At 36.7% G+C, this 22,500-nt stretch overlaps 2 protein-coding genes and 2 long non-coding RNA genes across 9 annotated transcripts in view; 2 read left to right on the top strand and 2 right to left on the bottom strand.

Annotated features, from left to right (window-relative positions):
• LOC110438596 (uncharacterized) overlaps positions 1–5,889 on the top strand; it is an 8,017-nt gene extending 2,128 nt beyond the window's left edge. Inside the window, exons 2-6 of the long non-coding RNA XR_002456924.2 lie at positions 167–278; positions 3,016–3,090; positions 3,182–3,250; positions 4,616–4,702; positions 5,430–5,889. This is a non-coding gene — a long non-coding RNA (uncharacterized lncRNA). The remainder of the gene's footprint in view (positions 1–166; positions 279–3,015; positions 3,091–3,181; positions 3,251–4,615; positions 4,703–5,429) is intronic.
• LOC101884074 (synaptic vesicle glycoprotein 2C-like) overlaps positions 1–22,500 on the bottom strand; it is a 128,031-nt gene that overhangs the window by 27,453 nt on the left and 78,078 nt on the right. The window lies entirely within an intron of this gene.
• Positions 2,726–6,447, bottom strand: LOC141379951 (uncharacterized). Of its 2 annotated transcripts, none has more exons than XR_012397072.1 (3): positions 4,976–5,887; positions 4,650–4,732; positions 2,726–3,132 (listed from the first exon to the last, which is right to left on the bottom strand). It is a non-coding gene; the product is annotated as an uncharacterized lncRNA (long non-coding RNA). The 2 variants fall into 2 exon arrangements; XR_012397071.1 differs by lacking the exon at positions 2,726–3,132 and adding an exon at positions 3,215–3,291 and having other exon boundaries at positions 4,976–6,447.
• On the top strand, positions 7,260–17,842 carry LOC141379950 (uncharacterized). Of its 4 annotated transcripts, none has more exons than XM_073935673.1 (15): positions 7,260–7,379; positions 9,793–11,782; positions 12,188–12,223; positions 12,328–12,405; positions 12,508–12,582; positions 12,685–12,759; positions 12,849–12,947; positions 13,050–13,124; positions 13,215–13,313; positions 13,416–13,490; positions 13,593–13,667; positions 13,770–13,844; positions 13,935–14,030; positions 14,120–14,164; positions 16,991–17,842. In XM_073935673.1, exons 1-15 carry the CDS (start codon positions 7,266–7,268, stop codon positions 17,212–17,214), a joined length of 3,231 nt encoding a protein of 1,076 aa, XP_073791774.1. In that variant the 5' UTR covers positions 7,260–7,265; the 3' UTR covers positions 17,215–17,842. The 4 variants fall into 4 exon arrangements, with proteins under 4 accessions (XP_073791774.1, XP_073791773.1, XP_073791776.1 ...); XM_073935672.1 differs by having other exon boundaries at positions 14,117–14,164; XM_073935675.1 differs by lacking the exon at positions 13,416–13,490.

Raw genomic sequence — 22,500 nt, 5'->3', positions numbered from 1 at the left:
GTGTTCACTTCACCTCTAATCTAGCTGTTTTTGTTTTCAGCATGATATCTAAGAGACATGTTTGCATATCTCCTGTTAAATGTTCTCTGTGTTAGATTAATAAATTAATAGCTAGATTATTAGTTTTCTTTCATCTTTGAGTTGATGTAAAAATGTTTAATTACAGATGACAAAAAAGAAAAACCAAGAGTGATGAGGGGGAGCAAGATGGACAGAAGAGAGATGAGGAAGAGGAAATAAGCAATGCTTCTTATTTTGTTAGTGACATCTCTACAGAGGTAAGTTAAATGTTTCTAAAGTATGATCAAAAGATTTTCCCCCAAGAAAATGACATAAGCAATAAATATGAAGGCCTCATTTTGATCCTCTGTGAGTACACAGCCCCAGTGCCTGTCAATAAGTGATGTTTTATAAACAAATTTTATATATATATAAAATAAATTGCTTAAATTTAATAAGTAAATATATAGTAATAATAACACCAAGCTGATAAGAAATTTCAGCTCAGAAATCATCCAGAATCACACCTCTAGCTTACCCCATCTGTTTTCACAGCAATTTAACTTGCAATTTCACTCGATCTAAATGAAGGAACTCCTTTCAAAACCTTTGGCTACTCCTCAACGCTCCTTGCACTACCTTAAGTTCCTTTTAATTCTATCATTTAAGTTTTTCATAGAAATTAATTGTAAAAGTCAGTGGAAATGCCCCATCATTGCCCCCTTTTACTATTTTAAACCCTAAGCCTTTTCTAATCCTTGGTCTTTAATCCCACCAAGTAGTTATATCATAAGGTTGCCGCTGCTAGCAGTAAATTTACGTACACAGTGACTGCTGAAATTGACTGACTGAAATTTAAGCACAGTGACTGCTCCCACTGGATGCACCACCGCAACCATGCACCACCGCAAGCGCAGTGATCGCTCCTATAGGTGTCGCATACCTTATTGTCATGCATCTCCATAAGCGCAGTGACCGCTCCTACAGGAGTCACACACATTATTATGCACCACTGCATGCGCAGTGACAGCTCCCACGGGAGATGCTCACATTATTATTATGCACAAACGCTACTGCAGTGACCGCTCCCACTGCAGACAGACACCTTTTTATGCACCACTGCTAGTGCAGTGACCACTCTCACTGGGGACGCACACCCTTATTACACACTGCTGCTAGTGCAGTGACCGCTCCTATGGGAGACGCACACCTTAATACATACTGCTGCTAGGGCAGTGACCACTCATACAGGAGAAGCACACCTTATTATTATGCACCACTGCAAGTGCAGTGACCGCTCCCACTGGAGTCGTACACCTTATTATAATCCACTGCAAGCGCAGTGACAGCTCCAACTGGAGACGTACACCTTATTATTATAATCCACTGCAAGCACAGTGACAGCTCCAACTGGAGACGTGCACCTTATTATAATCAACTGCAAGTGCAGTGACCGGTTCAACTGGAGTCGTACACCTTATTATTATAATCCACTGCAAGTGCAGTGACCGGTCCAACTGGAGTCGTACACCTTATTATTATAATCCACTGCAAGTGCAGTGACCGGTCCAACTGGAGTCGTACACCTTATTATAATCAACTGCAAGTGCAGTGACCGGTTCAACTGGAGTCGTACACCTTATTATTATAATCCACTGCAAGTGCAGTGACCGGTCCAACTGGAGTCGTACACCTTATTATTATAATCCACTGCAAGTGCAGTGACCGGTCCAACTGGAGTCGTACACCTTATTATTATAATCCACTGCAAGTGCAGTGACCGGTCCAACTGGAGTCGTACACCTTATTATTATAATCCACTGCAAGTGCAGTGACCGGTCCAACTGGAGTCGTACACCTTATTATTATAATCCACTGCAAGTGCAGTGACCGGTCCAACTGGAGTCGTACACCTTATTATTATAATCCACTGCAAGTGCAGTGACCGGTTCAACTGGAGTCGTACACCTTATTATAATCCACTGCAAGTGCAGTGACCGGTTCAACTGGAGTCGTACACCTTATTATAATCCACTGCAAGTGCAGTGACCGCTCCAACTGGAGTTGTACACCTTATTATTATAATCCACTGCAAGTGCAGTGACAGCTCCAACTGGAGACGTACACCTTATTATTATAATCCACTGCAAGTGCAGTGACTGCTCCTCAGGAGACGCGTTCATGTTTTAATCTTGGTATAATATAAATAAATTGCTTTTGTGAGTACTGTAATCACTGCAGAGTACACTCTCGCTCTCGCTGACGCCGTATGCCTGAACTTCTGGCTCTATTCACGGCAAGCTGATCATATGGAAATGTGATTTGTAAAGTACTTAGTCAAAATACACTGACATGATTGACTTTTCTCACTACTACTACTGGTTATTTAACATTTAGCATAAACAATACTAAACTAGTTTTATTTCTTTAATATAGAGGCTCCGTCTACCTTTTTAAAAGCATCATATGTGTTTTTAGCCAGTCATCATCAGCTTTGTGGTTGTCACGCCCCTACACACACATGCCAGTCATCATCAGATATTATCATCAGTTTGTAATGGTGTAGTAGTGCAGGAAACCGTCATTTATTTCTCGTTTATTCATAATTCCATTATTCACATCCCATCGTCATTAGGATCATTATAAATTTTCCATTTAAAGTTGTTGTGCACCTCTCTAGTCAATATATCTGGCAAATCCAATGAACACAAGAATGCACAGTAATATTTTTAGAAACTTTATTCAGATCAAATCTGCAAATGCGTTTGAAGACCCACAACCAGAGAAAAATGACCACAATGTGAAATCTGTCAAATCATCTTACTGTAGATGTTTTTAGCTGTATTCAAATAACAGATCCCTGGACTAGGTACTAGCACTTAAATACAGTAATAATTACCCACTTTTTAAATGTGGGTTGATTTATAAGCAGCATCGCTTTTGCCTGGAGAGTTTTTGTTATGATAACAAACCAATTCTGCCTTCCAACATTGAGTTGCCTGTTGCTTTTTCCAGAAGACTCTAAAATGAAGAGACATGTCCATTGTCCATGTACCTCTGTCAGCCACCAGCGTCACCTCACTTAAACTGGTCAGTATGTGGTAATTTATTTCAGTGTGTTGTTGAATCTTCCTGTTGAAAGATAATAAATGAACACTGTTTTGTGCTGTTGTAATTCCAGAAGACTCTGATAATGAAGACACATGTCCCCGTACCTCTGTCTGCCACAAGCGTCACCTCGCTCAAACTGGTCAGTATCTGCTAGTTTACTTCAGTGTGTTGTAGATAGGGCTGGGCGATATTCAAAACAAAATGTATCACAATATCATGTTTCATATCATTCGATACCGATAATTATTGAATATTTTTTAATACATTTAGGAATATTAGGATTTTTTTATGTAACCACTTTATTTTAATTTACTAACATTACTAAGGCAGATAGTTTTAATAGCATTTAACTATGCGAACTATGCAAACATTAAAACAAAAGATCTCATAAACATACGTGTTGAAGAGACACTTAAACTTGATAAATATTATATTATATTTATATATATATATATATATATATATATATATATATATATATATATATATATATATATATATATATATATATTATATATAATTATATATAAATGTTAAGTGCAATGGTGAAGTGTAAACGCTGAACAATCAAAGCAAACTTTAAGGTAGATCAACATCTGTAAGGTGTGAATAATAATGATACCGTAAACCTCAAACTCTGTCAACAACACAAATTATGATCATCAAATCTGAGCTTTAGTAAAGGAACTAACCATCATTATTTAAACACACACTGCAACATTACAGATAGTGAAGTTAAATGATTACAATACCCCTATGCTGAAACTCTTTCAGATGTGGAGCTAGAGGCTGGGATGCACAAGAAAAGAAACCAAAAAGCCACTCTGGCTCTGCATCCATTTAATTTACAATCTCCTCACTGCTGCCAGCCGCCGCACTCATTTTCACATGTGTTGTTATTCTGACCTGAAGTAATAAGCGCAAGCACGTGGTTTCGGTTTCCTTGACCATTTACAATGGGCTCGCGCTCCCCTGGCGTTTCTCGTAACTAGGTGACCATCAAGCGTTTTGTCAGAGGATGACAAACAGAGACCATTGCTGCAGCTCCAGTGCAAGTTTATGGAGAAAAGTATAAGGCTCTGCAGTGTTGGGATGCGCTGTGTTTGTCTGAGGTCATTAGTCTGCCGTTATTACTGAAATGTGTGTATTCCATACAAAGTTTGAAGTAGATTGGTTACGGTGCGCTCACGGCATTCGGAAAAGTTTAGATGTTTTTAACTAGCGTTACGTGTGCGGCGCTTGCATAACATGTGCGACCATTGGAAATGACAAACTGAGACCCTAAGCTTATTGGCACTGCTTCCAAGGCGCGCGCTCAGCAGACACATTTTAATAAAACTGTAGCGATTCATACCGAAACTACACACCAAATCTTTTTTATTGATATTGACAACGATGTTCAGTCAATAAATATCGATACCGATTTTACCACCCAGCCCTAGCTGTAGAATCTGCGTGTTGACAGATAATAAATAAACAGTGTCTTGTGCTGTTGTGATTTCAGAAGACTCTGATAATGAAGACACATGTCCCCGTACCTCAAGTTCTGTCATCACTGGCCAGAATCAGGAGATCATTCAAATGATGACAGGTAACGCAGAAGGATCACTCAGTTGCTCTCCTGCAAAACAAACACACTCATTGATCTTAAGAACTGAGCCTTTTCATTTGTTCCCTAAGGATTGACTGCTCATAAATTTAAATTCAGTCACCAAAATGTAGATTAGGCTTAGATTAAACTTGAATCTGAAAATCAAGTCTGATTACTGCTTGTCTAACTGTTAGTTGGTGAAACTAGTATTTAAGAGAAAGTCTTAAGGGGATTAATTCACCCAAAAATGTCATTTGTTGTTAATTTACTCACCTTCAGTCCATCCAAGATGGTGACTTTAGTCCTTCAGCCTCAATGCTGTCGTCAGTTATTTACAGCAGTTCCTTTACTGTTCATCACTTACTCTAAATGCAATAACATCACAGTAGTTCTTGCATTTTGGTGATTGGCTAGTTTATTTTGACGATTGAGGGTTTAATCAGGTTATTGTGTGGTATTAATGAAGGGTTTGATGAGCGCTGGTGTCTGAGTGTGAGATTTTCAAGCTGTTTCCTCACCGTTTCTTTGATCATTTTAACATGCACACCTCACATTAGTGCAGCACGTAGTGAATTGATGAACTAAATGATCAACAGGCTCTATATTATGATTTGGCATATAGTTAAAACAACTAATGTGATATTGCACACAACATATATCACAATATAATATGTGTGTGTGTGTGTGCTCCCCTAATTTACACAATTTTTGACCTTTTGTTTTTCAGGACAGAAGGCTGCAGTGAGGCCTAGGACAGCTGATGAGCAGGCTGCTGCAGTGAAGGCAACCCTGGACAACCCTTTGTTCTGAAAAAATCTCCAGGAAAAGTGGGCAGGCAGGCTTACCTTCAAAACAATCCATTTATTCCCTCCAGACCCTGGATTAACGTAAACGACTTTTGTTTATAAGACAATCCAGTCCAAGAAAAGAAGAATAATTTGAGCACATCACTGTTCTGTTTAAGTTTGCTGCATGGGAACACATCTCTTAGTTTCTCTGCTGTGTTCCTTTTATTTAAAACCTTTTGATTCTCTTATTGAGCATTGAGTCACTACTCAACATTTCTGTAAAATTCAGAAAATGGTGATAAAATATGGTCAAAAGTTAAGCTGTGTTAGAATAAATTAATCTTGATGTTGTAGAATAACTGATAGAAATGTACACTATAATTAAAACTATTTACACAATTGTCTGTAGTTGGCTCTTAATGTCAGCCTGTAGTGTCTGCTGTAAACTTTCAGTATTTTCAGACTCAGACTGATTGGCTAAAGCACAGGCGATGTAGCAGATTCCCCAGTCCCTGATAGCTTTAATCCACTGGATGTGGAGGTTTTGGGTGTATTATGTCAGTTTACTGTGCTCCACATTTACATCAATACACTATAGTATCTTATAATAACTAGTTATATATTTATATGTATATATTATTCAGACACCAGATTTTATTTGTATACACGTATGTACAATCGGATGGATGGATGGATGGATAGAAACATGCATGCATGCATGCATACATACACGGCACATTCTACCAGAAACATACATGATCTCTCCCTGAAATAAAAACAAATACAGCGAATAAAAAGTATTTCATTCCAAACAAATGTCTAAAATGGCCTGATGGTTGATTTTTGTGAGTGGTTCTGTAAAGGAATATGTCATTCATTTGGTTTCTTAGATTTTTTTTTTCATTAAAAGCACTAAAATGTACAAGGCCTGTCATTGTCCTCAGCCCAGTTTAAACCTGCAGCTTTAAGAGTTTTGTTGTGCTAAATACTTATTTAAAAAACTTTATTGAAATAATAAATTCCACAAGTAATTTTATTTATTATTTGTAAAATAATTTTACAGTTGTCCCCATGCTTCTGTCAGACCATGTCACATTTATATATATATATACACACACACACACACATATATATATATATATATATATATATATATATATATATATATATATATATATATATATATATATATACACACATGTATATATATTTATTTATATATATATATATATATATATATATATATATATATATATATATATATATATATATATATATATATATATATATATATATATAACACGCACATGTGGTGCCTGACTAGTTATTTATTACTATAAAAATGCTTGGAAGAAAGGCTGTGCCTTTGAACATTCTGGTCATGAAAGTATAATTTCATAAATAATCATAAATGTTTCTTAATTGTATTTAATTCCATATTAAAAACTGAAGGTTATAAATAAATAGGCTACAGATAGAGAGAGAACTATGTGGTAAAATATAACTCATTCACACATTAAAATGAGTTTCACTTAACACTTAATGAGATCGCTGTAAATAGGTTACACAGGAAAGCATGTAAAGGTGACTTTCTCTTGTCGCATATGTGTTTATTTGGTCGTTTAAGGTGTTAATATCGTCAGTAAAAGTATCAAGAAGCAGTATTTAAAGTTTGACGCAGCTCACAATTAGTTAGGTAACGTGAGCAGATGCGCAAATTTCACGCAATTTACGCTACGTTGAGAATGACGTCATCAGACATTTCCCGGGAAAAGATGGATCGGTATAGTAGGAGGATGGCGGCACTGCGGTCTCACCATAAGAAATGTGAAGAAAGGTACAAGGCAAAAATGAGGACCGAGACATATGACAACAATTTACAGAATGGGGTAAGTAATGGTTTATATTATTCAATATATGTTCCGTGTTTATAACTATGGGTTACATGATTGCTAACTTAGTTATATACTAGATGCTTCGTCGAGTCCTCTTTATCTAAACACTGGCCTGCCAACTCTCGAGCCTTCGACAGTATTCTCACGCCAAAAACCCCTTCGTCAAGCAAATAGCCTCTTATAAAGTCAGCTATAAAAGCAAAAATCCCCTTCTTCAAGTATATAGATGCGTGTAACACCTGCCCAGTGAAGCTTGTTAGTGTTTAACGTTACTGGCTATTGCGTGGATCCAGTCAGAGGCAAACCTGACCAAGTGATTTAAGTATACCAATCATTCTTGATATTTTTTTTTATTTGGCATCAGGGAGGTTCTATAATTAGAAGCAGTGAGAAAAATCATAATGTCACCACACAAATCAGGGCTTTTTGAAACCAATAAGTTGTGCCACACTTGGGGAGGGAGAAAATTCTCACTCCAACCTAAAACCAAAAGTTAGCAGCCCTGCTAAACGTTACATTATTGTACACGTTGTACTGTAAATCGCTTTATGCATTTTTTGCATGTAATGTTTAAACTTGATTAAATGATAGTCGTATGAGTTGTTACATCTATGTTAATGTTTAAACTTGATTAATTGGGGGAGGGGAGGTTGTGCCAAAGGGTGTGGGGGACATCAAAATCTTCCTGTAAAAACATTTTAATATAAAAGAAAAAAATGTCTGTAGTCTGACAGTATCATGCCTTCAAATGTGTTTATCTTTTCATATTTGTCTTTAATACATATTAAACATTGATTATTACAGATCCCCTACAAAGTGAATAACTCCCCATTTACAAAATAATATGTTTATGTTCAGGCCTTGTACACTAAAAAACAATGTTTTGTTTGAACTTTTACTGCTGATTTGAGTACTCTATATATTATAATACAAAGATTAAATAGAAGGCATGTATTTTGATGTCCTAAAATGTTTTACAAATTAAACAAGTAAAACACATGGGTATTTGTATAAAATTATACTTTAAATCTAATTTCTGAGATGAGCATCAAATGTTGATTTCACCTATTATTTTTTTATAACGGTTAATGTTTTTATTTGTCCAGATTTAATAAATTAAGGTCATATTTTCACACAATGTTATTACATTAAATTAAACAACTTAATGTAGAATATAAGAAGAAATAGGGGTATAAACAACATATAAATATATGTAGTATACTGTAGCATAACAGTCAATAGGTCAATAAATCGATAATTAGACATACACAAATAATAAGATGAGTAATACATGTGCACGTCTACATCAACGCATTAATGTCATAGTATGTCAGTAAGAGCTGAGGAATTATCAGCAAAACACAAGTGGGGCTGGGTAAAATGTTGCACTGCGTTGTAGACAATAGCCGTGTTTAAGTGTGTGAGGTGCTGCACATACTGATCAGTTAGGACATCAGTGATTGTCAAACACAGCTGATATTATAATTTTACCATAGAAATTGCCACTACAACCATCACCTCATCTGAGGCCGTACTCACACTAGGTACAGTTGCCTTGAACCAGGCCAAAGCATGCTTGTCCCCCCTCCCGTCTCCCCCGACAGCCCGCACTGACACCACAATCGGGCCTGGGCACACTTACGTCATCGCTGTTGTGCTGTTCAGTGAGAAGCACTCTCTCACTCAGCAGCACAGTGGAGATTTCTCTAGTTATATCGTGTCAATGGTTTGATATGCAGTGATATTCAGTCAGATATTTCGCCAAACAGTCCTTAGGGATGCGGGGACACGCAGTCAGATATTTCACTGAACAGATCCGCCACTTTTGGCGCTCATAATCATAATGCGCAGCTGTCGTTCAGTGAGGGGTTTGCGTCTTTAATATACTACGGCAGTTTGCGATCACTAAACAGTAAGAATGCTTAATAAATCCATATGAAACAGCTCCTTAAAGTCACGTCTCGCTTTCGGTTTCGGGCTTTGCCCAAGTGAACCGCGCTCAGGCACACCTCTTCCAACCGGGCCAGGGCCGGCCAAGTAAACCGTGCTTGAGCCCAATTCAGCGCACTCACACTTCTCAAACTGTCCGGGAAACGGGCCTGGCCACGGTACAGATGGCATAGTGTGAGTAGACCCTAATACAGCCAGAATTAAGTCATAGTATTTGACAACCAGTCCTTCTCCTTCAAGCGTCATGCTGGTTACCACTTTACAATATTGGGAAGATTAGGCCTTTTTTATTTAGTTATCTTCTTATTTGTCAGTGAAAACATGACACAATGACAAAATTATTTGTCAATAACATGTTTTCACTGACAAAAAAAAAGAAAATAAAACAAAAAGAAATAAACAGTCCTATTTAAACCTGCTAAAATGTCAAAGTTAAATATTTATATTTTCTTAACAGGAACAATCAAACGACAAAGGTGAGGTGCCAACAGAGAACGGGTCTGCTGAGAAGAGTGACATAGACACAGAGAACGGGTCTGCTGAGAAGAGTGACATAGACACAGAGAACGAAACCAGTAAACAGGACTCAAGTGAATCAGAAACATGTAGTGAATATGTTCCATCAGACAAAGAGAGCACTGCTGATGAGCTTGATTCAGAAAGGGAGTCAGGGGTGCAATTAAACACTATTGACACATTGATTCCTTCAGATAAGGATTCTTTACATACAAGCAAGAAAAAAAAAAAGATGACAATCAAAACAACTGTTAATTGTCCCAAAGGCACAAGAAAATGGAACAAAAAGCAGTACTGTTTGTACTGTCAGAAACCCCAGAGCAAGATATCACGACACCTTGAAAATCGGCATGCCAATGAACCTGAGGTTTCAAAAGCTTTCTCTTTTCCAAAACACTCTAAAAAAAGAAAAGATCTTCTAGAGGGAATTCGAAATAAAGGGAACTATTTTCACAATGTAGAGGTTTTGGAAAACAAAGATGGAGAAATTGTAACTTGGCGTCAACCAACCGTGGCTGCAGACATTTCAGATTTTCTTCCTTGCCCTCAGTGTCTTGGGTTTTTCATGAAGAAAGATTTATGGAAACACTCAAAGGCATGCAGAGCAGAGAACGTTGTTAAACGAAAAAAAGGAGAGAGAGTGCGGTCCACTGCAGCTTGCCTTCTACCTATGGGGTCAGACACCCCTGCTGGTATTAGAACACTTTTGATGGGTATGCGTGAGGACAGTATCGCCAAAGCAATAACCGAGGATCGCTTGATCATGTTGTTTGGCGAGTCCATTTATACAAAGTGCGGCCACGACCGAGCTCAGCACCCATACATTGTACAAAAAATGCGAGAACTTGCAAGGTTTATGGTTAAGGTGAAAGAGCTATCTAAGTCAGTGGAAACACTTGAGAAACTGTGTGTTCCTCAAAACTTTGTTCTGGCGATCACTGCATGCAAGGAGGTAAGCAGCTACAATGCTGAATCAAATCTTTTTAAAACTCCTTCTTTAGCTCTCAAAATTGGTTACTCATTAAAGAAGGCATGTCAGGTAAGCTTAGGCCAGAGTCTTATGTCTGGAGACACTGAGACAGAAAGGAATGTAAAAAACTTCATCAAACTTATTGACAGTCACTGGAGAACCAATATTTCAAGCAAGGCTCTCAACACCCTTCAGCAAGCCAGATGGAATAAGGGTGATACCATACCGCTTACTGCAGATGTCATGGCATTACAGAAACACTTGAGAAAGCAGGAGGAGGTGTCAAAAGAAAAACTAAGGAAAAATGCAAACGCTGCTGACTGGAAAGTTTTAGCAGAAACAATACTTTGTCAGATTATTTTGTTCAATAGGAGACGTGAAGGAGAGGCTTCTAAACTACTCCTTACAGTTTATGAAAAGAGGAATGTGAAGCCTGCCAACCAGGATGTTGTTAAATCTCTGACTAAGTTAGAGCAGCAACTGTGCAGTGAATTGACTAGATTGGAAATTCGAGGAAAAAGAGGGAAAAAAGTACCAGTACTACTGACCAAAGACATGGTTGACTCACTTGATCTTTTAATTGGAAGCAGAGAGAAAGTTGGGGTCACAAAAGACAATCCTTATGTTTTTGCAAAAGTTGAGTGTTCAGCCCATATTCGTGGGTCAGACTGTCTACGAAAATATGCAGCAGTGTGTGGTGCCAAAGACCCAAAAAGCCTGACTTCAACCCAACTGAGAAAACAAGTGGCAACTCTGTGTCAGATTATGAACTTAAAAGATAATGAGCTTGACCAGTTAGCTAAATTTATGGGTCACGACATACGCGTTCACCGCGAATATTACAGATTGTCGGAAAACACCATACAACTAGCAAAAGTAAGCAAGTTGCTGTTGTCTCTAGAGAAGGGGTCTGGAGTATACAAAGGAAGATCTTTGGAGGAAATCCAGTTTAGCACTGATGGTAAGTACAGTGGATTTAGTTTGTTTTTTACTACAGTAACTTAAAGTAATAGTAATACTGTTTTTAATATTTTTTCTTTTAGATTTTTAATATTTGATTTCTGTCTTGGCTTATTTCTAAACAACCCTTTCTTGTTGGCTTTCTTACTGTCTTTAAATAAGACACAGCATTTAAAAAATGATGAACACTTAATTTGTTCAAAAATAAATGTGAAATGAATAAATTAGCATAAAACTGCACCAGTCAAGATGACTCGCAGTACCCAAATTATAGTGTTAATCAGTTTAAAGTGGTCATACAAACCTTGCAAAAAAGTGCCAGAGAGCTTTGTAATATGTTTAATGAGCTTGATCTGTTTTTATGTATATTTCTCTTGAGGCAAATTTTTTTGTGTGTGTCTGACAGTGACTGGAGAAGAACTAAGTCAAACTACAGATATGGGTAAGTATTATTGTGATTTTATCATAAGCTATGAACTGAAAGTTTGCTTGTTTAATCCATAAAAGGTGCCAACATTAACTTTTCAAAATTGTTGTTATATTTAGATGAGGAGGAACACACTTCTGCTTCAAGAAAATCCATCAGTCACTCTTCTCAACACAAACGACAAAGTTCTGACACAGGTGAGTCGTCATGAACCAACAATGTATGCGTCGTTAAAAATTGTGTTCTGATGTTCGTTTACTAAAGCATTCAAACAAACTGTTTATTGTCGTTATATTTAGATGAGAAGGAACACACTTCTTCAAGAAAATCCATCAGTAAATCATCTAAACGCAAACGACAAAGTTCTGACACAGGTGAGTTGTCATGAACCAACAATGTATGCGTCGTTAAAAATTGTGTTCTGATGTTCGTTTACTAAAGCATTCAAACAAACTGTTTATTGTCGTTATATTTAGATGAGAAGGAACACACTTCTTCAAGAAAATCCATCAGTAAATCATCTAAACGCAAACGACAAAGTTCTGACACAGGTGAGTCGTCATGAACCAACAATGTATGCTCGTTAAAAATTAAATGTCAGTACAGCGTTTTGAACATGTCAACTGTTTATTGTTGTTAGCTGTTAAAGTGCTCACAGAAGTTGAGGAGGAACACACTTCTGCTTCAAGAAAATCCGTCAGTAAATCATCTAAACGCAAACGACAAAGTTCTGACACAGGTGAGTTGTCATGAACCAACAATGTATGCGTCGTTAAAAATTGTGTTCTGATGTTCGTTTACTAAAGCATTCAAACAAACTGTTTATTGTCGTTATATTTAGATGAGAAGGAACACACTTCTTCAAGAAAATCCATCAGTAAATCATCTAAACGCAAACGACAAAGTTCTGACACAGGTGAGTCGTCATGAACCAACAATGTATGCGTCGTTAAAAATTAAATGTCAGTACAGCGTTTTGAACATGTCAACTGTTTATTGTTGTTAGCTGTTAAAGTGCTCACAGAAGTTGAGGAGGAACACACTTCTGCTTCAAGAAAATCCGTCAGTAAATCATCTAAACGCAAACGACAAAGTTCTGACACAGGTGAGTTGTCATGAACCAACAATGTATGCGTTGTTAAAAATTGTGTTCTGATGTTCGGTTACTAAAGCATTTAAACAAACTGTTTATTGTCGTTATATTTAGATGAGAAGGAACACACTTCTTCAAGAAAATACGTCAGTAAATCATCTAAACGCAAACGACAAAGTTCTGACACAGGTGAGTCGTCATGAACCAACAATGTATGCGTCGTTAAAAATTGTGTTCTGATGTTCGTTTACTAAAGCATTCAAACAAACTGTTTATTGTCGTTATATTTAGATGAGAAGGAACACACTTCTTCAAGAAAATCCATCAGTAAATCATCTAAACGCAAACGATTAAGTTCTGACACAGGTGAGTCGTCATGAACCAACAATGTATGCGTTGTTAAAAATTGTGTTCTGATGTTCGTTTACTAAAGCATTTAAACAAATTGTTTATTGTCGTTATATTTAGATGAGAAGGAACACACTTCTTCAAGAAAATTTGTCAGTAAATCATCTAAACGCAAACGACAAAGTTCTGACACAGGTGAGTCGTCATGAACCAACAATGTATGCGTCGTTAAAAATTAAATGTCAGTACAGCGTTTTGAACATGTCAACTGTTTATTGTTGTTAGCTGTTAAAGTGCTCACAGAAGTTGAGGAGGAACACACTTCTGCTTCAAGAAAATCCGTCAGTAAATCTGCACATAAAAACAGACTTTTAGAATCAGGTCAGTAGTCAATATGTAAATTATGTTTTACAAATAAACATTGTATGTGTAATACTGTTAAACTTACATGTTGTTGTAATTTCCAGTAGAGTTCTCAGAGGATGAATCTTTCATGCAACCATCTATAAAATCTGGTCAGTATTTACATTATATTTATATTTTTATTTAAACTTAAGACAAAGCACATAAAGGAGCTTTTAATTGGAAGCAGCTTGCCTGAAACTTCAGTAAATTATGTTTTAGATGGTCACAGTTTGATACATTTTGTTTCTATATTAGTTAGGTATATTAATAATACACACCATTGCCTGAGTCAGTTTAAATTCCTTATTTAGCTTTAGCTGTCACAGCAAGAAAAAGAATTTCATGTGCGCTACATAATTCACATGATTGTGAATTTACCACGTCCCAAACTGCTATTAAGTTTGTCAGACATCAGCAGTGCATATACTAATCAACGTATGATGTATTGCAGGATTTTTTTTAAGAATATTTTTATAAATTGCTCTTGTGTTCCTTTGATATCATAAGCTAATTTCACAAACTTAACATTACAACATCATAATAATGTATGCAAACTCCAGTCTAGATAATGAAGTAATACTATGCTGTGGGGAGTGGGGACAATGGCATCATAAAAAAAGGCCTTGAGGTTTAACTGACTTGAAAGCTTTGCTGTCTCTCAGTGATTAGAGCACTGTGCTAGTGACGCCAAGGTCAGGGGCGAAAAGCCATTATCGTCAAAAAAGATATGCAGTAAGACCTTTCAAAAATCCGTGATTTGAATATTGTGTAATGAATTTAATTGATGTTCATTATGAATCAAATTAATTAAAAGGCATTCAGGACGCATCAAGTCGTAACACTGAATCTGGATTCTCACATACAGTCATGGACAAAATTGTCACCCTTGGTAAATAGTGGCAAAGACGGCTGTAAAAATAAATCTGCAGTTTTTCCTGTTGTTCTTTTAATCAAGTAATCAGCAAAATGATAACATTTTCATTGAAGTTATACAATTTAACGTGAGGGGAATATAACGTTATGAATTTTTTTTTTCTCTGGCCATAATTGTTGGCACCCTTGTATTCAAAACTTTCTGCAACTTCAGTTTGCATGAAAAACAGCTCTGATTTTTTCCCCTTCATGCCTGACAAGGTTTGTGAATACTCATTTTCCATAGGAACTGGGAGGTTTATGGCAGAATCAAAAAATTTTTTTAATCTGTTGGTTATCTTTTGGCTGTTTTGATATAAAATATGATGACATTTCATCACCTTAGAATTACAAGGTTCTATCTGCATCTTGAATGATTTTGAGATACTGAGCTTCAAAGTTTTTGCAATCCATAGCAAACAGTATGTGTAACATTTGTTTTTTTTAATTAAAATGTAAACAACTTATAAAAACATTCCATAATGTCATTTAATAAGAATATGTCAATAACTCAATTTTGTCAAAAATGTCAGATAAAACCTCATAATTCTATGGTTACGATATATCTGAACAAGATGTCTTGGACCTTCGTTGTACAATTAGATGGAAGAAACCACATGGGAAAGCTATTCTGTTGTCGGAAGATCTGCCCACTGGCCTCTGTCCATTATGGCCTCCTAACCCTCCCCATATCCTAATTGGCTTTATCACTCTCTCTCCTCTCCACCTATCAGCTGGTGTGTGGTGTGTGGTCTAGCGCAAAAATGGCTGCCGTCGCGTCATCCAGGTGGATGCTGCACACTGGTGCTATCCCTGTGTGTACCAAACCTTTAATGTGTTCTAGCTTAGGGTTAGGGAAATAAAATGAGGGAAAAAAAATCTAATTTCTAATGGCGATAGAAGCCAGTCCTGGCTGAAGTTCCAGTATGGTAAATTACTATAGTGTAGTTGGGTTTTGCATGACAGCAGATGATTGGTTTCTTTAACAGTGTCTAAAATGACTTGTTTTGATGGAGATGTAGTTTTCCTTTATTTTTACTATTAAAAAATAAAAAATTCTGCAATTTTACATCTGTGATCTTTATAGAGTATTTGGTCTCTTAAATTGTTTTCCTTGCTGCACATAAAGACAATATTGACACACATCATGTTTCAATCAGATATTTAACATCTCCAGTCCATTAAACTTCTTTATTTCCCTGATGTTGGAAATGAGAATATTTAATTTTTAAGTATTTTCTTAAAGCCACTTTGTATTATGTAAAGATCAACAATCTTTTGCTGTACATCAAAAGTATATTATTTGGTTTTACCCTTTGTGACAAATGATTAGATTGGTTTGGGCTTTGTGTTACTAATATTAACTTATTAATCTTTGCAAAAAGACGTCATGACCAGACAACATCATGTTTCCTGTCACCATGGTGTGCTAAGAAATTGAAACCTTCAATAAAATTATATTTAGGAGATAATTTACTCATAAGAATTTCTAAGGGTGCTTATAATTGTGGCCAGGGAGTATTAAAGAAAAAATTCATAAAGTTATATTTCATCTCTGTCACACTTTATTTTGATGGTCCGTTTGTTTAATTTAAGATACATGCCAACTAATTCCCATTAGATTATAAGTTGACTGTAAGGTTGGGCTTGGGGTTAGAGTTAGTGTAAGTTGACATGTACTTGCAAGGTTTCTTATAGTCAGTTAAATGTTTGTTGAAAGAGCAGTATCAGCACATATTAAGCAAACAGTCTACTAATGCTCAAATGGACGATCAAAATAAAGTGTTACCTTCATCTTACATTAAATCGTTTAAGATTAATACGTTAGAATTTTGCAGAATTTTAATCTAAAAGAGCTCAAGGAGAAACCATGCAGATTTATTTTTACAGCTGTCTTTGCCCATATTTACCAAAAGTGGCAATAATTTTGTCCATGACTCTAAATCTTTCAGATTCATACATATAGCAACAACATTTGCAAGGATTTGGTTTGTTAATTTCGTCTTTTTGTTTGTTTGTTTTAGGAAAGAAAGCCCCTAAGAGGCCATGGAGTCCCGAGGAACAGTTGGCCGTAAAAGATACAATGCGCAAGTTTCTTGCATTAAGAAAAGTACCTGGGATGGCAGATTGCCTGTCATGTCTGGACAAAAATCCTGTTCTAGGCTCAAGATCGTGGCGTGACATAAAAAACTTTGTACATAATACGATTCAGAGTATGAAAAAGAAACTTGCCACAATTACTTATTAGGTGCTGGAGTAAAATTTTATTTTAGTTACTATTTTTTGTTTCTTAAGGTAAATGACATTATTAGCATTTCTACAGAAATTATGTTTTAAGAGTCCACCTTTATATTGTACATTTGTACTTCATTACAAATCATTTACTTACAGTGGTCTTGTTTAATGAGGTTCGTACTTGATGTTCGAGAAATCAGTCGACTTTTGTGTTAGGTCGGAACTCAAAGCACTTTATTTACAGTTGTCTTGCTCAATGCGGCCTGTACTGAGATCGAGAAATCAGTCGACTTTTGTGTTATGTTACAAGTCAAAGCACTTTATTTACAGTGGTCTTGTTTAATGAGGTTCGTACTTGATGTTCGAGAAATCAGACGACTTTTGTGTTAGGTTAGAACTCAAAGCACTTTATTTACAGTTGTCTTGCTCAATGCGGCCTGTACTGAGATCGAGAAATCAGTCGACTTTTGTGTTATGTTACAAGTCAAAGCACTTTATTTACAGTGGTCTTGTTTAATGAGGTTCGTACTTGATGTTCGAGAAATCAGACGACTTTTGTGTTAGGTTAGAACTCAAAGCACTTTATTTACAGTTGTCTTGCTCAGTGCGGCCTGTACTGAAATAAAAAAATTTGCAACATTGTTATGTTGGATTTTTTCCCCCTCAACTGTTTGATGCATTGTCTTTATTAATAGATTTCAATTTTAAATAATTTTATGTTTGATTATCATTCCAAAATTGTTTGTGGAACTCAAACTCAGGATAATACCATTTAGAGTTGTCCCTTGCATTTAGGCTATTCATCATGCTATAAGATAATGCTATAATAATAATAATAATCAAATAATTTTAAAAAATCAAATAATCAAAGTCGGCGACGCAATAGTAGTGCTGTCGCCTCACAGCAAGAAGGTCGCTGGTTCGAGTCCCGGCTGGGTCAGTTGGTGTGTCTTTGTGGAGTTTGCATGTTCTCCCTGTGTTGGCGTGGGTTTCCTCCGGGTGCTCCGGTTACTGTCTAAACACATGCGCTATGGGGGATTGGGTAAACTAAATTATTCGCAGTGTATGAGTGTGTATGGATGTATGGAAGGGCATCTGCTGCGTAAAACATAAGCTGGATAAGTTGGCGGTTCATTCCGCTGTGGCGACCCCGGATTAATAAAGGGACTAAGCCGACAAGAAAACAAATGATCAAAGTCGTTTATGTTCGTTTGTAGCATTATAAATGTGACAAACCTGAAAATAGCCCTACTTGACTATGAAAAATCATTTACTAACAATTAAAATAATGCTATATGAACTTTAAAAAAAATGCTATTAAAAGAGACCTCACATAAGTATTTGATCCACCAAATGCTGACATATGTGCTGCAAGTATTGTAAAAACCTTTGGTAGAAACTTTGATTACATGGTAAGGTTGATAATTTCATGGAATTGCTCACAGATCTCTCATCCAAATGTCTATAGGTAATGTAAAGTTTTCATTTTAGATGTGACATTATAATAATATTTAAATGCTTTAATATTTATTTTAACAGACAATATGGCAATATTTATTAAAAGACAAGACACTGAAAAAAGCACTTTGCCAAACCGCTTTTATTGTTTATTGCTTGTCAAGTTTGGACCCGGAAGTGGTAATGATTGACGTCACATTTAAAAATCATTGTCGGACCTCGCAAGTCCAATGATTTGTCATGTTAGTGTTTTCTTGTTGTTATGTTTAAAGTGATTTTGGTGCTTCTGGTGACACCTAAAGGTGATTTAACAAATCAAAAATTTCCTATGACCCTTACAATGCATAGCCTTCACAAGTACTATGTTTTGTCAAAGTCCTCACAAATATAGGTTAACAAGTATGTGTGTGTGTGTGCGTGTGTGTGTGTGTGTGTGTGTGTGTGTGTGTCTGACAGCAGAGTTTACTAATTAATTTCTGCTCCTCAGTGGTGGCTTCAGTCTGACAGAGAGCAGTGATAGAGGCATCTGTTCACTCTTTAATTAGTGTGTGTGTGTGTGTGTGTTTGAACCATTTCTCTTTTATTTTGTATTGAAGTGTGTTTAAGTCGGTCTGTGAGAGAGAAACGACATGAGTTTATTAAGCCTACAACCAATAAGAAGAGGATGGAAATGAAACGAGGGTGACAATAGAAACAAAGTGACGACAGGCCTGTTTTACAGTCATTTTTACAGACATGCAAATGAGGGTTTCTGCATAATTTACATAAAACCTGAAGGTTTAATATAAATAATATTAGAGGTGAGGATGTTCTAACATTTAAAAAACAATTATTAAAATGACATATAGATATTAAATGGTGGCATAATGGCTCATAGGTTAGCACTGTCGCCTCACAGTAAGAAGATCACTGGTTCGAGCCTCAGCAGGGCTTGTTGTCATTTGTGTGTGGAGTTTGCATGTTCTCCATGTGTTGGTGTGGGTTTCCTCTGGGTGCTTGGGATTAGACACATGGGATTAGATTAACTAAATTGGCCGTAGTCTATGAGTGTGTGTGTGTGTGTGTGTGTATGTGTGTGTGCGTGTGTGTGTGTGTGTGTGTATGAGTGTGTATGGGTGTTTCCCAGTAGTTGGCTGGAAGGGCATCCACTACGTAAAACATATGCCGGAATAGTTGGTGGTTCATTCCACTGTGGCAACCTCTGAAATAGAGAGTAAGTTATAAAGCATATGTTTTACACAGAGGATGCCCTTCCAGCTGCAACACAGTACTGGGACACCCATACACACTCACATTCACACACACACACACACACACCATGGCCAATGTAGTTTATTTAATTCACCTATTGCGCATGTGTTTGGACTGTGAGGGGAAACCGGAGCACCCAGAGGAAACCCACTCCAACACGGGGAGAACATGCAAACTCCACACAGAAATGCCAGTTGAGCCTGGATTGAGTCCTCCTATAGAGCTCGGTCTCTGAGCACGTCCATCCAAACTAAAGCTCCAGTAAATACAGTAATTAACAGTGACTGGTCCCCCTCGCATAGCTCCGCCTCTGGGCCTAACCACCGCAAGACAGAGGCCTAAACCACTGTGATTATAGGGACAACAGTTCATTACAGTGCCAGAGACTCAGAACCAGATTAACACAGAGAAACACAGAGAGTGTCAGAGTCTCTTGAGTGCTACAGAAGATAACTTAATTGGAGGATATTGTACAGTAACTTCTTTGCCAATAGTGTGAACTAAAGCCATGCAAATTACTCTAAATCAAACTAAATATAAATAAAAAATAACAATAATAATATAAATTATTTGTCTTCTCAATAGCGTGGTGGCTTCGCTTTTTTATATAATCATGAGAAATTCAGTTCTCTATTATAGATCGGTGAATACAACCTAGTCAAACTGAGTAGAATGGAACAGAACACAATAAAACAAAAAAGCAACTGAACACAAAGGAACAAAGTAAAATAGAATGGAACAAAATGTAATAGATTACAGTAACAGAACAGAACACAGTAACAGAACAGCATGGAACAGTAACAAAACGGAACAAAATTGAATGGAACACAATAACAGAACAGAGTAACAGAGCAGAACTGTAAAAAAACACAACAGAGCATAGTAACAGAATGGAACACAGTAACAGAACTGAAAAAGTATGGAACAGTGACAGAATGGAACACAGTAACAGAACAGAAAAGAATGGAACACAGTAATAGAATGGAACAGAGTAAAAGAATAGAAGAGAATGGAACACAGTAACAGAATGGAACATAGTAAAAGAACAGAAGAGAATGAAACGCAGTAAAAGTATGGAACAGTAACAGAATGGAACACAGCAACAGAACAGAGTATAACAGAATGGAACACAGTAACAGAATGGAGCACAGTGACAAAACAGAATGGAACACAGCAACAGAACAGAGTATAGGAGAATGGAACACAGTGACAAAACAGAATGGAACATAGCAACAGAACAGAGTATAGGAGAATGGAACACAGTGACAAAACAGAATGGAACATAGCAACAGAACAGAGTATAACAGAATGGAACACAGTAACAGAATGGAGCACAGTGACAAAACAGAATGGAACACAGCAACAGAACAGAGTATAGGAGAATGGAACACAGTGACAAAACAGAATGGAACATAGCAACAGAACAGAGTATAACAGAATGGAACACAGTAACAGAATGGAGCACAGTGACAAAACAGAATGGAACACAGCAACAGAACAGAGTATAGGAGAATGGAACACAGTGACAAAACAGAATGGAACATAGCAACAGAACAGAGTATAACAGAATGGAACACAGTAACAGAATGGAGCACAGTGACAAAACAGAATGGAACACAGCAACAGAACAGAGTATAGAAGAATGGAACACAGTGACAAAACAGAATAGAATACAGTAACAGAACAGAGTATAACAGAATGGAACACAGGAACAGAACGGAACAAAATGGAATGGAACACAGTAACAGAACGAAACACAGTAACAAAAATTGAACACAGTGACAGAACAGAATGGCAACATGTACAGAACAAAACTGAGAATAAATGAATAGACAGTAACAGAATGGAATAAAATGGAATGGAACATGGTAACAGAATGGAATAAACTGGAAAGGAACACAGTAACAGAATAAAGTATAACAGAATGGAACACAGTAACAAAAGGAAACTTAGTAACATAATGGAATAAAAGGGAATGGAACACAGTAACAGAATGGAACAGTAATAGAATGGAACACAGTAACAGAATGGAACATAGTAATAGAATGGAATAAAAAATAATGGAATACAGTAACAGAATGGAACACAGTAACAGAACAGAGCACAGTAAAAGAATGCAACAGAGCAGAACAGAATGGAACTCAGTAAAATAATGGAACACAGTGACAGAACAGAATGGAACAGTAACAGAACATAACAGAGTATAACATAATGGAACACAGTAACAGAATGGAACACAAGAACAGAATGGAATAAAATGGAATGGAACATGGTAACAGAATGGAACAGACAAGAATAGAACAGAACAGAGCAGAACAGAATAAAACACAGTAAAAGAATAGAACACAGTAACAGAACAGGATATAATGACACACAGTAACAGAACAGAACACAGAAAAACACAGAACATAGTAAAAAAATGGAACACAGTAACAGAATGAAACAAATAGAATGGAACAGTAAAACAGAAAAGAACAGAATTTAATTGAACACAGCAAAACAGAATAAAAAAGAACAGAATGTAAAACAGTAAAACAGAATGGACTGTGGTTCTACTGGTCATAATGTGTGTGTGCGTGCATGCGTGTGT

This window comes from Danio rerio, chromosome 21, assembly GCF_049306965.1.
Source record: "Danio rerio strain Tuebingen ecotype United States chromosome 21, GRCz12tu, whole genome shotgun sequence".
NCBI classification, from domain to species: Eukaryota; Metazoa; Chordata; class Actinopteri; order Cypriniformes; family Danionidae; genus Danio; species Danio rerio.
This window is presented reverse-complemented; position numbering and strand designations above follow the sequence as displayed.